Here is a 17347-nt window from a genome sequence, read left to right as displayed (position 1 = left end):
ACTTTATCTTCCTCAAGGGGGTTATGGGGGCCGCTGGCTGGAGCCAATCACAGAAACAGGGCAAACGGCGGGTCACACCCTGGACGGGTCACCAGTCAATCACAGGGCCAACACACAGACGAACAACCATTCACCCTCACATTCACAACCACGCACAAATGAGGAGAATATGCAAACTCCATGCTGAAAGGCCCTCGGTTGGAATTAGGCCATGAACCTGGGTCTCTTTGCTGTAAGGCAACATTGCTAGTCACTACCCCTCCGTGTGGCCCATGCTTCAGTTATAGACAGCTTAAATGTTGGTTGGAAAACTCAGATCTACTTTCCACTACCTATTTCCGCGTCAGGTTTGATATGACATGGTCCTCCTGTGATTGACCATATCTCAATCCGCCATAAACTGGTGGCTCTTTCAGTCTTGTGCTTCTAATGAAGTTAAAGGTGGTCATGACACTTGAAGTTACAGTGTTGAACTTTATTGAATGTCCTCACATTGATGTCTGAAGATGTTTTAGTGTGAATGAATAGTGAATGGCTAACTTGCTAACTTTTAGCTATCCTCTCTTAGTTTCAGTGGTGTACACCTCTCTAGCTTGTCGTAAAAGAGTCCGGCAGGGTGATCGCAGGTCAACCGGTTTGTTAGTCAAAGACAGGTAAGCCAGCCAGTCATTCCATAGATTATGTTTAGTACAGTATTTTGAGGATTAAGATTGGCATGAGCTTCAAGGGTTAGAGTGATATTAGTGAAAATCTGGCGGTGGTTATTGTTGGTTTGAGAGAGTGAATATTTTTAACATCAAATACATGGAGATCTGGGTCAGTTTGTAACAGACAAATGAATTAACATTGATAAACAGCACTTAACTACACTCAGTGACGGAGATGTGCTCTGCCGCCTGAACAACATCCATGAATGATGCAGTAAATCTTTCATGTCGTCACCTTGATAGCTTAGCTTACACGCTATGGACTCACGCACATTATCACAGAGTAGCTTGTGACTCTATTGTCCGATAAAAGTGTTGGCAGATAATTAAACACGGGACACATTTTATGAGCAAGACAATTCTGCAGACTTTCAGTGTATTTTAATCACATGCCATATTGTACCAGATATACCATAGGAAGCGTATGTGTGTGTGTGTGCAATGACGGATGTGTATCTACAGATTGAGTTCTGTTGAAGAATCAATGACTTTATTCATGTAAAATAATAACTTGGAAAAAATTAAAATGACCTCGGGACATGTTTGTGTCTCCGTCAATGATATCCTCCTCTGTTGGCTAGCATGACACTCGACAACAGGAGCTGTACTGTGCAATAAATGTTTCTGTAAACATGTACATGGAGAGGATGCATGAGGGTGTGGTCACCGTGTAATTTATGTAAAATAAAGAAAACAAATTCTGAAGTGTTTGGAACTGTTTTAGTGAACTATGTCATCAGTGCTGATTAAAGATCAAACTCGATGTCCAGGATAAGGAAGGAAGGAGTAACATCAGGGCCTCACACTGGTGAACAATGTCACGATCTATCTGCAGAGCTCCAGACGTCACCTGACTCAGAGATCGACCAATATATCGCAAAACTTGACTGAATATATCCGTCCTTATAATGAGAACCACAACATCTGTTGCTTGTGTTTGTTCCCATGGATCATCTTCTTAGTTTTATAGGAGTGATTCTCCTCCATCATTTCTCTTGATCTGTGGGGATCTGATAAAATGTTCTCCCGTTATTCTGTCTCTGGCTGTTTTGGCCCAACATCTGTCCACCCTCTTCACTTTTATGATGAAAACAACAGAAGAGACAAGTTTATACGTCAACTGTGAACAGCGTCATTTCCTGCCAGAGGGGGCGCTACCTTGGTTGTGTGACGTCACATACTGTAGCTCTATGAGTGAAATGCAAGGAACGTCTGTCTGTTAATCGCACAACTGTCCAACGGTTCGATTGACAGCCTTCAAACTTGGCAGTTGACTTACGAAGTGGCGTCTTTGGTGTTGTTTGGATAGGAATGAGGTTCAGTGAATCTGTAGGTTTACTAACATACTTTAGTATTAAAGAAAGAAATACACAAAAATAGGCAAATGTTGAAAGGGTACTGTATTATAGTGCTTTTCCATGATACAGTTCTAGTTTCACATTTTAGTATCGGCTCAGCTTGCTTGGAACCTCGTCAGTGCAGGTACTAAAAAAACACCAGGTACCAGGTACTATCAGTGATGGAAAAGACAAATATACTGAGTCGTGTTAGAACTGTATGTATGGAGAAGAGCCTGAGTTGGTGTCCCAAGTAACAGTTTATATAGTTGTGTCATTAAAACTATTAATTTCATTAATAAATAAAAATCCTATTCTCTACTCAGTTATTCTGTTTACATATTACCTTCATATGTACCTGATATACTGCATTTTTACATAAGCTACATTACCCCCACAAACTACACACTTTCACAGTTAAGTAAAAGATGTAGTTTCACAGTATTTCTATGTATGTAACTTTCTATCAACTCAAATATGAGTTTAAAAATCGATATAATCATTTTATTATATTTTTCCACGCGGGTTTTTCACCCGAGCAGTTAGCAGTATCCTCCTGTCACCACTTTACCGTTACATCTCACCACTGTTTATGGAAAACACACCTTTTATCTTTCAAATATGGAAAGCAAATCCTTATTTTATGGAACGCTTGGCAACCCTATGTAGTCTTGTGTCCTCCTTTTTGGTGCTATGGAAATGTCCACCCACGTTGAACATGTTTCCTTAATCTCTGATGACTCATTATGGTCATTTATTTATTTATTTATTTTGTGTTTATTTCGGTCATGTCAGTTAGATCACTCATCACACATCATCTTAGTGTAGTTCACACAATACACATAACCGAAAGGGAAAGCGGGAGAAGCCAAAGCTTATCTAGTCCCGCCCCCATTTCCCACAGAATACATATTTTCATTGTACAATACATCATTTTTCTTTTTCTTTTTCTTTTTGACATTTTGACAAAAACATGTTTCAGCATCAGACAGTCAATCAGACTCCATGTATGTCTGTACATGTGTTGCCCGGCATGTTCAACGTCCCAAAAGTCACAAACAGGACAACATATTTCTTCTTTTCCACATTTAATAATAAGATGTATTCCCCTAAACAAAATGCAATATCAAAAATGTGCCAGAACCCATCAACACCTACCTGTCTTTTTCATAGATGCAACAAAACATTTTTATATATTATGTATATGTAATACATAGATATGTATATATGTATATGTATATGTATATATATATATATATATATATATATATACATACATATATATATGTATAGATAAATAAATAAAACTTTATACATGATGTTATCTTCATTTTATGGATCAAATAGGTTTTTACAGCTCCAGATTGCTTTTATTTGGGTGGAGAAGACAAAAACGGCTCTTTTAACACTGAATATATGGGTGTGTGTTTTGGCTAAACTAACAATCCAACATGGCGGACGTGTTGTCATTGCACTGATAATGTTGGGTGACGAGGTAACAGCCTGACATCCTCCATTATTGTTTGTCTCTTCAATGAGTGTGTGTGTGTACGTCAGAGACACAGAGGGGAGAGGGGCTGATGATGGGACGATTGTGACTATTTAAAGTTAAAAGTGTTTAAAGTATGTCAAGAAATAGACAATCAAGCATCGGAGATCAACAGAGTCAAATCATAGTGACGCGTTCGATTGGAAATGGCGTAACAACCGCCATTATCGTTTCTTCTCCTTCTTCCACCCAGCACACACAGACACACACACACACACGTAATGACGTAGGGTTCATGCCGCGAAAACACCGCCGTACTCCTACGAATGTGTCGTAAATCAGTATATAACACCACAGTGTTGTGAAAAGCTGCCCTAACTGTGTTTATGTGACGGAAAATGCCCTCAAAATGCACTAGTTTGGGTTTTGACGAAAGGAAGAAGCAACACATATTCATCCGCTGCTGCGCGAGCGTCAAGAGCACGGAAGTACCCGGATGAAGTGTCATGGCCGCCGTCGCTGTGGTTCCACAGAGAGGAGAGAAGGAAGGCGAATGTTTCTACTGTGTGTGTGTGTGTGAGTGTGTAAGTGTGTGTTCTTAAACCTCTGCCTCGTTTCCGTGATGTCGGACTCGGACGGGACGCCGCCTCGACTTCCAGCGAGTTCATAGTAAGGAACAGGATCATTTTCCGTAACTTTGAATAGCTTGGCGTGGGTGTGGAGAAGGGGGGCTTGATTTTTTTTTTTTTTGGTGTGAAATAACTGCCTGTTAAAAACTCCTCACTTGTCCTGCACGGGTTGTCAGACATGTTGTGTCCCCGTGTGTACCGAGCTCTGCAGTTGACACAAATTCCACGGAGTGTTTTCAGTCCCGAGCGTTTTTGTTGTTGTTGCTGCTGTGAAGTGTGTATTTGATGCAGCAGCCTTTGCTTCCCCTCGCGTTTTCCACCCAAACTTACTCCCGTGGAGCGACCCACTCGGGAAAAAGTAAAAGCCACGTAATTAAACGAGGATGTGACATGGTTTTGTTCAGGTGTTACCCCGTGTTACAGTGTTTAATGTAGTTTCTTGCCAACTTTTCCCTCCCATCATCACCTCAGCCTTGGTGTGGGACGTTGACATTTCCTGTCATTGATATTCTGACCAAAATATTGTGATTAATGTCAAAAAATGTAAGAAAAAAATGTTTTTTATGTTAGTTAGTGACAGAAATGGAAGATACTACTTATAAGTATGGTTTTTTTAGTGTACACTCAAAATCGCTTGGTGTTTGTAGCATTTGAGTTAAGTGTTTTTGTAAATTACATTTTTGTACAGTAGCCTGAATGGACAAATCAGTTAGTACATGAGTTTCACTGACTAACTAACGAACAAACAAACAATGAATCCCTCCTGGTATGCTAAAATATGAAATGTTCTAATGTTATAAACCATTACTTATGTTACAAAACATTTTTACTAACTACCATTTTTACAACGCATTCTTTGTCGAATGGAGCGACCCACTTGGAGAAAAGTAGAAGCTACGTGATGAAATGAAGATGTGACATGGTTTTGTCCAGGTGTTACCATGTATTTCTGTGTTTAATGTCGTTTCTTGTCAACTTTTCCCTCCTGTCATCACCTCAGCCTTGGTGTGGGAAAATATATATATATATATATATATATATATATATATCTTTTAGATGTTAGTTGGTGACAGAAATGTAAAGTACTTCTTATTAGTATGTTTTTATTATTGTACACAAGCATTCGAGTAAAGCTTTTTTGTAAATAAGGTAACTTGCTCCAAAGGCGGCCATCTTGTGTCGCCATTTTTCTACAGTAGCCTGAATGGACAAACTACCCAGAGTATTGCGTCTTGCCAACTAAACACAATTCATCATTCCTGATATGCTAAAAGACTCCATGTTGTGATGTTGTAAAACATTGCTAATGGTACAAATTCTTTTTTACTTAGGACACCAATGTTCTTTTGTGGAATTTTTTTTTTTTGCCTCTATCATCATCGCAGCCAGACGACAGGGTCATTACATCACCAAAATATTGTGATTAATATGTGAAAAATTTAAAAAATAATGTTTTTTATCTCCCCTTTCTGTCAATAAACTTACATTTTATTGACAGAAAGGGAAGATGCTATGTATAAGTATGTATTAATTAGTGTACAATCTAAATCGCTTTGTTTTCGTAGCTTTTTTTGCAAATTAGGACTTACTTTACAGAGGCGGTCATTTTGTGCCGCCATGTTTCTACAGTCGCCTGAATATACAAATTAGTTGGAGTGTTTTGGTTGTTGCTGCTAAGTGTGGTGTTATGTGGTTTTGATGATTTTCAGTGATGAAAATAATAGTTAGTTGCAGTTGTGTGAAGATGTTGATGAAGGTAAAATTATAGGTAACCCTGTACCCTGTGTGTTTTCAAACTAGCTGATCTTAAAGGGGAATTCCACCAATTTTGTACGTCTGTGTTTCAGGGTCTTAATGCATTTGTGAAAGCTGAAGCAGAATAGTGTCAAAACAACAATAAATATTTAGTGCAATTGTGCAGTTTTGTGCAAAGGTATGAATGCATATGATATGAGTGTAACCCGAGTAAGACCAATCAACAAGTGTGAAGATTGAATAAATGTTACAGAACAAAGTCCAGGGTTTTCTGCGTGTGTGCGTGTGCGTGTGCGCGCGTGTGTGTGTGTGTGCGTGCGTGTGTGATCTTGACACTCTAAATTTCCACACTTGAGTGTGTGATGCAAACACTGCATGTATGAACATGTATGAGTCCAGTTGTGTTCAGGTGCCTTAAAAGTTTTACGTCAATTTTTACCTGATTATGCTTTTTATTATTATTATTATTATTATTATTATTATTATTATTATTATTATATGAGCGGTGAACATTTAATGTGCTGTGTAAGAAAAATAAACTACATTATTGGGTTTGTTTGTTGTTAATTAATTTTGGCTCAGTCCTGAGTTATTTCCTCCAGCAAGGAGATTCTGTTTTCATCCGTGTCGCTTTATTTTCTAAGTTTGTCCTCCTGTTAGCTACTTCCTGTATTCACTTTTTTGACCGATCAATCTCTATTTTGCTGTGATGGTTAGGTCATCATGCAACTATGTTCTCAATCAGTTTTTATAAGAATCTTCCCACTGATGACGTGACAAAAAAGTAAAATTTGCAAGAAATCCCAGTCTCTTAAAATGGGCAAAACTGTAAATAATACTAAATATTAAAAAGATGTATATCTCTGTCTAAAGTCATTGGATTTGAACGGAATTTGTATGTATACGCAGGACCAAACACTCTACCACCAGACATTACATTACATGTCATTTAGCAGACAGTTTTATCCAAAGCGACTTACAATGGAATTGAGTACAATCAGCCAGGGGTGGAGTCGAATTTGCGACCATTGCAACCATGATGTCTTTCGCACACATGGTACCGGTCTTAACCACTGAGCCACTCCACCCCCAGACCAAATTTCATCCAGATTTAACCCAGATTATGGATTAGGAGGCAATTTAAATTTTATATGGGAAGTCCAATTTCAGATGTGTATATCTCAGCGACATCTACACAGATCAAGATGAATTCTGTCATTTTAGCTTGCATTTGACACCCACCTTTTGGACTTTTGGATTGTTTTTCTTAGTCCTCCAGCCTCAGGGTGCAGTAGTGAGTCCAGTCCTGTTACTTACTACAGTACAGTGAGGTTAAGAAGGCTCTGGGAACTCAAAGCTGAGATTACCGCTGGTTAGGAGCTTTCCTCTCACAGAGTGTGGGTTTATATTTAGAATTTTAGGTGGCGTTAACAGTCATCCATGTTGCTTCCTCTCATGTTTTTATGCATTGTGAACTTATGTTCACAAAGCATTCTTTTATTTGTGTTTACAAACCTGGTTTGCTTGAAACTCTGCCTGTGTTTTAATCACTTAACATTTTGTGATATATTTATATTTAGATGTAAAGTTGAATTTTACAACATGAAAACAAAGCGGTAACTTTGTGTTTCTGTCTCACAGGTGCCGTGGCAACACTACAAGCTTCTGTATTGATGTTTTCCTAAAGGAATACAGGTAATAACTGCCATTTAAATGTACTTTAACCACCAACCTTTTCTAATTTTGTTTGTGACACTGAAGTCTGTTTGCTGTCCTAACAGAACATATTAATTAGGCTTTGTTTTGATATTAGAATCTATAAGAACAGTATTAATATCTTGCAAAAGCAATTTGTTGCTTAATTCACGTTTGTCGTGATCTGATATTTATGCAAAATTAGAGTGATAACAGAGCAGTCAGTGAGGCGGCAGCGCACATACCAAGACGAGTGAAAACACAGGAACGCACAGTGATTCTGTTTTGTCTACACATTTCTCAGTTGCCATGTTATCTTCATTTCTGTTGAGCAAAACCATCATTTCCTTCAAGTGTGATGGTCATTCCTAAAAGTATAAAGTTAAAGCAGTATAAATCTGCTTTAACCATATTTATTTACTTTATTTTATGTCTATATGTTCATGTTTTAACTTTAACATTCTGTAGAAACTGTGGATGCCCAATATTATCGGCACACCATTGGGGTCAGCAACTATTGGCTTTTAAATGAAAGTATTTTTGTTTCAGCAAATGTGACAAGATCCACTGACATGAAGAATTTGACGCCCTCTACAGCTATTTATTTATTTTACATAATAAAGAAAATTTACATTTACAACGCGCTAGTCAATGTTAGCCGTTGCTAGCAATACCAGCAACTTTCTACATAGTATGTTATACCCAAAAACGGTGTAGCAACATGTCCATGGAAATAATTGAACAGTACGACGTGTACAACGGATTTATTGTAAAACAAATAAGACAGAAGTACGATTGACGGTTAAAGTAGCTGAGTGGTTTAGCGGTTGACAGAAGTGGCAGCCATTTTGGAAGCCCTTCTCGGGGCATGTGAGGTAAATCGGACTTTCCGAGTTTGGAAATCCGACTTGAAGGTGTGTTCCAAATCAAAGGAACACCCTCTGAACTTTGGAAATTGTAATTTAGGACTACAAATTAAACGCACCATGAAGATATAATTGGAAAAATATGGAGTTTGAAGGCCAACACTATAGGAACTTTAGTAGTCTGGAAATGGTGAAAATGGTACACTGTAATTAGGAGTTGTAAGAGCACTGGTTAAGAGGGGCGAGGACAACATCAGCAGAGGTTGTTGGATTAATTAAGAAATTAAATTAAATTAAATTAAATTAAATTAAATTAAATTAAATTAAATTACTTTAATGTCTGATACCAATATCACAACCTTAATTATCTACAAGTACCAGTTAATAAAGTAGTTTTTACACCTTTTATTAAGAGCCAGAAGGCATTTAAGGTTACCTTTCCTTTAAAACAGGTCTATACCTTGTATTTTTATTAAACAAACTAAATATACTTATGTAATTTATCTTATATATAAGATGTATACCTTGAGTTCCACACAGGTGAGTACCATGATTCCTTTAAGTGTTTGTGTCAGTGCCCATCTGCAGTCCCCCTCCACTGGTAATGGATCGTTCTGTTTTCAGTGTTTGCAAAAAAAAAAAACTGGGGTCATTCCACATTTAAAAATAAAAATAAAATCACCTTATTTCTTTTCTTTCAGAAATCTGCAACTATGGAGGAAGACCTCATAATACCTCATGATTCTGCCAAAAATGGTGGTATATCCGTAATAGAGGACGGAGAGGTAAAGGACTTTGTGTATAAGCATTTCAGAGAAGTGACTGATGGGTCGCTCTTCCATAATGTAGAAGAATTGTCCCATAAAGAACACGGGAGTTCTATCAAGAAAGATAAACAATCTCTCAGAAAAGGACATTGTAAAAATCAGCAGGGGGCGTTTTTCTCTGGAAAGATTTTAAGTTTCGGGTGTTTGGTGTGTAAAGATGATCTCACGTACAGCCCCAATGACCTCCTCAAACATTTTCAAGTGGCCCATGAAGGGACTCTTCCGACTTACCCTTGTGACCTGTGTGGCTTTGTCACAAACAAGTTTCCTACTCTTCAGCGCCACCGAATCGAGCACAGAAACACTCTGGTTACATGTGAGCTCTGCAACGACGACGTCAAGTACTCCCTTCTTTTGGTTACCAGACACTATATGATGTGTCACAGTCAAAACGGACATTTCAACTGTGACTGGTGTGACTTTACGACCATGGATGCCGGGACATTTGTCCAGCACATCCATCATCACAACGAGACTCACTGGAAGTGTCCGGAGTGCAGACACATCAGCTTGAACGAAGAGGATCATGAGACGCACATGGAAGCTCACTCGGGGCTGTTTCCCTTCACTTGTCCGATCTGCGGATTTGGTGCGGCACTTAATGAGATTCTGAAGAAACACACTGCAGCTGTTCACAAACGGTACGTTGAGAAAAGGAATTCATTAAAAAACCTCGAAGACGGCAGCACTCAGGCATCTCCAAACTTAAAACAGTTGCTGAAAAAGAGTGGTAACTCACAGGAGGCCCAGAGGATAACAAAACTGAACTGCCTTTCTGGGAATTTAACAAATCAAAATGGCCGGCTAATCAAACCAGAGCTTTCCATCGAGGAGACCCACCATAATGTGGATCGGACTAAAAAGGACAACAACTGGAGTAAAGTTGCTCATAACTTAGAGCACTCGTTAATGTTACAGGACGGTGACAACTCAGCAGGTTCTGATGTTGCAAATCACAAAAATCCCAACGGGCTCACGGTTCTGATGGTTAAGAACAAAATCTCTCTTCCCCCCAACTGCACAACCAAAGTGATGGGTTTCAAAATGGTTGATGGTAAAAAACACCTTGTCCTCAAAGTAATACCAACAGTAAAACAAGATTCAACCATCCAGAACAACCCCTCTTTTGAGGACGTGGCACCAAAACCTGCGTTAGATAATGGCAAAAGCTCAGTTGAGAATGGGGAATGCACTGATGGTAAGAGTTCACCATTGAACACCCATGCTGTCTCACCAAGAAATGGGTCTTGCTTACAGTTGGAGGAAGACGATATTATGGCAGTGAAGGTCAAGATTGAGGAGGAAGAAACTTCTGTTTGCAACCTTGACACCACCACACAGAGAGTTGATAACGGGGCTCAAGCTAATTATCCTTCCTCAACTTGTGCAGATTTCTTGACAAATGAAGATTTGGGTGACCAAAGTCACCCAAGTCAAACATCTGGCTCTGAGAGAAGTACTTCAGATAATAACCTGCTCTCTGCTACTTTTAATTCTGCTACAACCAGCCACAGTTTTTCTAAAATAAACAGCACTGGTAAGGTCACTGGTTCGTCATCATTTTCGAGAGTTACCCAGGAAACGGTGCAATTTACATTAGCCCACAAAAATACTGCTTCATTACCATTGACTGACTCAGAAGCCGACGAACACAGCGATGACCAGTTTTGTCATAGCACGCCAGGGAAGATTAATGGGTTTAGACCTGAGTTTAATCATAAAAACGGACAGCAGCATTTTAAAAGATTGTCGTCAAATTCACCACTTCAATCAGAATCATCCCCAACCAATTCAGCTAGCCACAGAGAGAGTGCAGTAGGCTCTGAATCCTGCACTCAATGTTCACCAAGTCAAGAAGTATTTACCTTTCACAACTATTCCAAGGAAACGTTTTGTTCTTCACTTAACACTAACCATAGCTTTGGCAGTATGTCTGAACTCTCTGCCGACAGAGAAAGTACATGCGAATCATCACAGTTTAGCTTGGCAGAGTCTCGAGAACCAATCTCAGGAGAGACACCTCGGAAAAATTCAGACGATATGGACAATATGTCAGAGAGTGACATTGAGGTTGATGAGTGTGTAGCTAGTGTTGATGATCCTCTCACTGAGGATGAAAATTTTGACTCGGTTCTCCAAGACTTTAATATAATTAAAGTAGAAGAGGATTGCATTCCCATATCCAAAAAACCTCCAGAAACAAAGAGTAGTTCCTTTGGCAGTTTTGTGGAAGAACATTCAGACACAATAATTTCCCAACAACTTAATAAGGATAGAGTAAAAACCTCAGGTGCTTGCAACGATGCTTTGAAACAAACAAAAACAACTTTGCGAATTCTTCAACTGCCAGACGGTAAGCAGCCAGTTCTCCTGAGGACTGCTGAGAATCGATTTGCCATGCCAGTGCAGGTCAAGGCAACCCCAGGTTTCAAGCTGATCACTAACTCGGCACATCCTCAGATTAACGTATCGTACATGACGCCAAGTGCAGAACGATCAAGTAACCAAACTGGTGTAACTTTATCTCCAAACAGTAGGAGGTTAGCTGTATCAACACCAAAGGCAGGGACTGCTGAAAAAGCGACAACTCTTCTCTCTGCTGTTCAACCAGGTTTAGGTACCTCCTCAAATCACTATCTCATCCAAAGTCCCAGTTTAAAGGGTCCTGTACTTCTTTCAAGCTCATCACATAATACACCCAAGGACAAATCAGTGAAGACACAACCTACCTGTTACTTAGTACAGAAATCTGTTCCATTTGTCCACACCCCTAACAGTAATACCCTCAGACTAGCAAGTACACAACTCCCAGCAAACTCCAGGCCAGTTCTGGCCATGCCTGCGAGTGCTGCAGACAAATCCAGTGCTCTGCAGTCTGGTCGACAAGCATTCCTGCTTCGCTACATTTCTCAACCCAAATCTGGCCTAATTTTGAATAACCAGGATGGGATTCAGTGTAGCCAAACCAGTGAAAGTTCTGCAAACAAAGTCCTAATTAAATTTGTTACTCCTTCCAGTGGTGCCCCCACCTCAAGTGGTCAACCTTTGTTTTTGGCCACCAGACCTCAGACCCAGTGTTTTCTGGTGGCTTCAAACAAAACAAATGCAAATTTCTCCAATGGAGTCAAGAAATTGATCACCATCCAAAATACTCTGCACAAAGAATCCTGCATTTCAAGCCCACAGATGAATGTAAAGGTGCAATTGCGTGAAGCAGAGAAGCCAGTTTTAGCCCCAAGGCCAATCCGGCCCCCAAGCCAAAGGAAAAGGAGAAGGAAAGCGTTATTTGATGAGCTTCCAGAAACTTTACATAAAGCAAGAAGGTTCTCAAATCGAGCGCTAACTGACAAAGACACTCCTGTGTTGTGGAAGCCTGTCGCCAAAGACGTTGAAAGGACACTACGGCTTACCCCGTTCAATTCTTTACAGCAGATCAAATGTCCTCGTAGGTACCAACCTGTTGTGGTGCTCAATCATCCCGATGCTGACATTCCTGAAGTAGCCAGTATCATGAAGGTCGTGAACAGGCACAAAGGCTTTGTCACTAAGGTCTCTCTGTCTCAGAAAACTGTCCAAGCTCTCGCTGAACTTGGTGCTCAAGGGAAGAACTACTCAACCAAAGGTGCTTCATCTCATAACGATGATCCAAGACCTCGGTCAGTTCAGAGTTCTGTCCGAGAACGATTCATACTGAAAATGAAGTTAAGGAAAAAAAGCAGAAGAAAATATGAGGTTGTGGAACCGGGTTGCAGACGAGTGTCTGCAGCGTTTGACTGCTGGTTTTGTGGTCGTCTCTTCAACAACCAAGAAGACTGGATTGGTCACGGCCAGCGCCACCTCATGGAGGCAACTAGAGACTGGAATAAACTGTTTTGAGAGTTTTCCGATACCTTTTAAATGACTTTATAATATTCTGTCCTTTTTGAGGTCGAACAAAATTGTTGAAGTTGTATATTTTTTAATGACTTTCCATTAAGCGTTTGTTCACGTCCGTACATAATTCTTAAGTGAATTGTAGTTTATCTTTTCAAAAGGTGCATATTCTTGTAAATGATGTACTGCAAGCATGATTTTTTTAATCATGCATGCATGCACAGGTCACATTGAACTGTGAAAATGGTACACTGTAATTAGGAGTTGTAAGAGCACTGGTTAAAAGAGGGGAAGGGACAACATCAGCAGAGGTTGTTGGATTAAATTTCTCAGGTGATTTCACATTAATTTGATTTGTCATTTTTGCGCAGAAATAAATATATAGATATATAAAAAAAAGAAGCATTGGCTGAGTTTAAGGGACTTTTTGTATATTTTATTATCCTGCACATAAGGACAGGAAGCCGTTGTTGTACAGCCGGACTTGTAGACTTTCGACTTTTTTTTTTTTTTTTGTGCTTGTGGGATAATGGAAAATATTCTGTCCAAATGATTCCTTTTTAATGTACATTTTAATTTAACAGGATACCAATTTTACACTATACTTATCAGGAGTAGCTGAGTAGGATTTTTGTCAACCTGTTTCACGCTTTTGTTGGAGGTAGAGGGTTTTCATTGCGTTTTTTAGTCTGGCAGTGACGTAAAGTAGAAAATACTGTATCTTTTTAAACAGGGAAACTTCACCACTCAATGCAAATACTTGGGGAAATGAATCGATCCATAATAATAATAACTAGTACCGCGCGCGGTTCTGAACGGGTTCGAGCCGACCCACGCGGGTCGCCGTGTGCCACGGCTCCCCGCGTGCCTCGCGCTCTCACCCGTTCATTCACCGCGCGCGGTACTAGTTATTTTCAGTACTAGTTATTTTCAGTACTAGTTATTTTCAGTACTAGTTATTTTCAGCGGCGTCCCCGTGCATGTCGATCCAAATTTCGGGGGGGATCGCGGCAACGTATGGCAAAGTGATAGGGCACTTCCTGTTTAAAACGGCCGACTTCCTGTTCGGTCAAATGCGCGTCCGTAAACGTGTTCAGGGAAGTTCCCTTGTCTTACATATCAAGTTTTGTTCAGATCGGACAATCTTAGAGTTTACTTCCTGTTTCGGGCATTCCACTTCCTGTAGGGAGGTGACCTTTTACGGACATGCTCAGGACAGGTCCCTGGTGTCACATATAAGATTTTGTGCAAATCGGACAACGTACGGCAAAGTTAGAGGGCACTTCCTGTTTAAAATGGCCGACTTCCTGTTCGTCTCCGGAAACATGTTCAGGGAAGGTCCCATAACTCACATATCTAGTTTCGTGTCAATCGGACAATGTAAGACTTTACTTCCTGTTTCGGGCGTTCCACTTCCTGTAGGGAGGTGACCTTTTACGGACATGTTGAGGAAGGGCCTGGGGTCCCACATACTAAGTTTCAAGCGGCTACAACAATCCCTGTTGGAGCAGCATCAAAAACTATAAATGTAATTCTGTCTGCTGTCACCAGGGGGCGCTGTATTTGAAAATGAATATTTTCATATAGACGTGTTCAGGGCTGGACTATCATCAATCCCAGCAAGTTTGATTCAGATCGGAGCAGGATTGGCAAAGTTGTAACAGTTTGTTTTTTTAGAATTTTCTACCACCACCAGGAGGCGCTGTTTTCAAAATGTACCATTTCAGCAACATAGTCGTCTTCAGCAACTAACCAACATCAACTATAGCAAGTTTGGTTGGGATCAGATCTTCCATCGCGAAGTTATAAGAGTTTCATTGTCTGTTGAGAAAAATTATTATTATCTCCAATTTTGGCGCCCCCTATCTCCTACGCCATACAATATTTTAAAAAGCTTTTGATAACTTTTGATGCTCAACTCGTCCACATTGATCTCACCAAGTTTGAAGGTGATCGCACAAAAGCTCTAGGAGGAGATAATTGAAATACAAGCTGTCATATTGGCTACTGTCACCAGGGGGCGCTGTTTTCGAAATTGAATATTTTCATATAGACGTCTTTAGGGCCGGACTATCATCAATCCTAGCAAGTTTGGTTCAGATCGGACCAGGATTCGCGAAGTTGTAGCAGTTTGATTTTTTGTCCCAAAAATCCGACTTTGCGTCGTTGCCATGGCAACACCGTTAAACGATTTGTCGTCATATTGATCACGCATCATCTACCATGTGTTTTGACTGTTGTCACCAATTTTGAGTGCGGTACGATTATCTGTGTAAAAGTTATTCCCGAAATCGTAAAAAAACTTTTTTTTGGTGTATTTTCTTTCACCACAAGGAGGCGCTGTTTTCAAACTTCACCGTTTTTTCATAGACGTCTTCAGCCATGGCCCATCATCAATCATAGCAAGTTTGGTTCGGATCGGACCTTCCATCGCAAAGTTATAAGAGTTTTTTTTTTCTGATGCGAAACATCAGAATCATCACAAACTTTGCCGCCCCCTATCTCGTGCGCCGTGCGACATTTGAAAAAACATTTGATACCGTGAGCTCCTCAACTGGTCCACAGGGACCTCACCAAGTTTGAAGGTGATCGCACGAAAACTCTAGGAGGAGTTAGTTCAAATACCTTTGCTGCGAATTCGCCAAAATCGCCAAAAAATCGCCAATCAACCCAAGATGGCGGATTTCCTGTTGGGTTTGGATCATGGTCATAATGTAATTTTTTCTTCATCCTGACCCACTACACATGTGTACCGAATTTCGTGCATGTGCGATATTTGTGTTGGTCATGGTGAATTTGGACAGGTGGCGCCGCACTTATTGGCCCCTCCCACATTCAATTTTCGACGCACATTCCCCGAACCTTTTTCAGACGTAAATTTACACCAGTATTGATGCGGTCACAAAAATTGGTGAGTTTTGGGGTATGGGAAAGGCCTCAAAAAGGCAATTCATTTGGGGGAATAATAAGAATAATAATAATAATAAAAATAACTAGTACCGCGCGCGGTTCTGAACGGGTTCGAGCCGACCCACGCGGGTCGCCGTGTGCCACGGCTCCCCGCGTGCCTCGCGCTCTCACCCGTTCATTCACCGCGCGCGGTACTAGTTATTTTCAGTACTAGTTATTTTCAGTACTAGTTATTTTCAACGGCGTCCCCACGCATGTCGATCCAAATTTCGGGGGGGATCAGGCAACGTATGGCAAAGTTATAGGGCACTTCCTGTTTAAAATGGCAGACTTCCTGTTCGGTCAAGTGCGTGTCCGTAAACGTGTTCAGGGAACTTCCCTTGTCTTACATATCAAGTTTTGTGCAGATCGGATAATCTTAGAGTTTACTTCCTGTTTTGGACATTCCACTTCCTGTTAGGAGGTCATCTCTTGCAGACATGCTCAGGACAGGTCCCTGGTGTCACATATAAGGTTTCGTGCAAATCGGACAACGTACGGCAAAGTTAGAGGGCACTTCCTGTTTAAAATGGCCAACTTCCTGTTCGTCTCTGGAAACATGTTCAGGGAAGGTCCCATAACTCACATATCTAGTTTTGTGTCAATCGGACAATGTAAGACTTTACTTCCTGTTTCGGGCGTTCCACTTCCTGTAGGGAGGTGACCTTATACCGACATGCTCAGGACAGGTCCCTGGTGTCACATATAAGGTTTTGTGCAGATCGGACAATGTACGGCAAAGTTAGAAGGCACTTCCTGTTTAAAATGGCCGACTTCCTGTTCGGTCAACGGCGTCTCCGTAAACATATTCAGGGAAGGTCCCGTAACTCACATATCTAGTTTCGTGTCAATCGTACTATGTAAGACTTTACTTCCTGTTTCGGGCGTTCTACTTCCTGTAGGGAGGTGACCTTTTACGGACATGTTGAGGAAGGGTCTGGGGTCCCACATACTAAGTTTCAAGTGGATACAACAATCCCTGTTGGAGCAGCATCAAAAACTATAAATGTAATTCTGTCTGCTGTCACCAGGGGGCGCTGTATTTGAAAATGAATATTTTCATATAGACGTGTTCAGGGCCGGACTGTCATCAATCCTTGCAAGTTTGGTTCAGATCAGACCAGGATTGGCAAAGTTGTAACAGTTTCTTTTTTTAGAATTTTCTACCACCACCAGGAGGCGCTGTTTTCAAAATGTACCGTTTCAGCTATACAGTCGTC

The 17347-nt window shown here is 40.5% G+C and overlaps 1 protein-coding gene across 2 annotated transcripts; it reads left to right on the top strand.

Moving 5' to 3' along the window:
* Window positions 1-3653: 3653 nt before the first annotated feature.
* On the top strand, window positions 3654-13520 carry si:ch211-214e3.5 (zinc finger protein 518A). Of its 2 annotated transcripts, XM_058621519.1 has the most exons (3): window positions 3655-4202; window positions 7559-7612; window positions 9180-13520. In XM_058621519.1, the coding sequence occupies exon 3, from the start codon at window positions 9192-9194 to the stop codon at window positions 13179-13181; it is 3990 nt and encodes a 1329-aa protein (XP_058477502.1). In that variant the 5' UTR covers window positions 3655-4202; window positions 7559-7612; window positions 9180-9191; the 3' UTR covers window positions 13182-13520. The 2 variants fall into 2 exon arrangements, with proteins under 2 accessions (XP_058477503.1, XP_058477502.1); XM_058621520.1 differs by lacking the exon at window positions 7559-7612 and having other exon boundaries at window positions 3654-4202.
* Window positions 13521-17347: the final 3827 nt, after the last annotated feature.

This window comes from Solea solea, chromosome 21 (genome assembly GCF_958295425.1).
Source record: "Solea solea chromosome 21, fSolSol10.1, whole genome shotgun sequence".
Taxonomy (NCBI): domain Eukaryota; kingdom Metazoa; phylum Chordata; class Actinopteri; order Pleuronectiformes; family Soleidae; genus Solea; species Solea solea.
The sequence above is the reverse complement of the archived record's forward strand: the minus strand, read 5'-3'. Positions and strand labels throughout refer to the sequence as shown.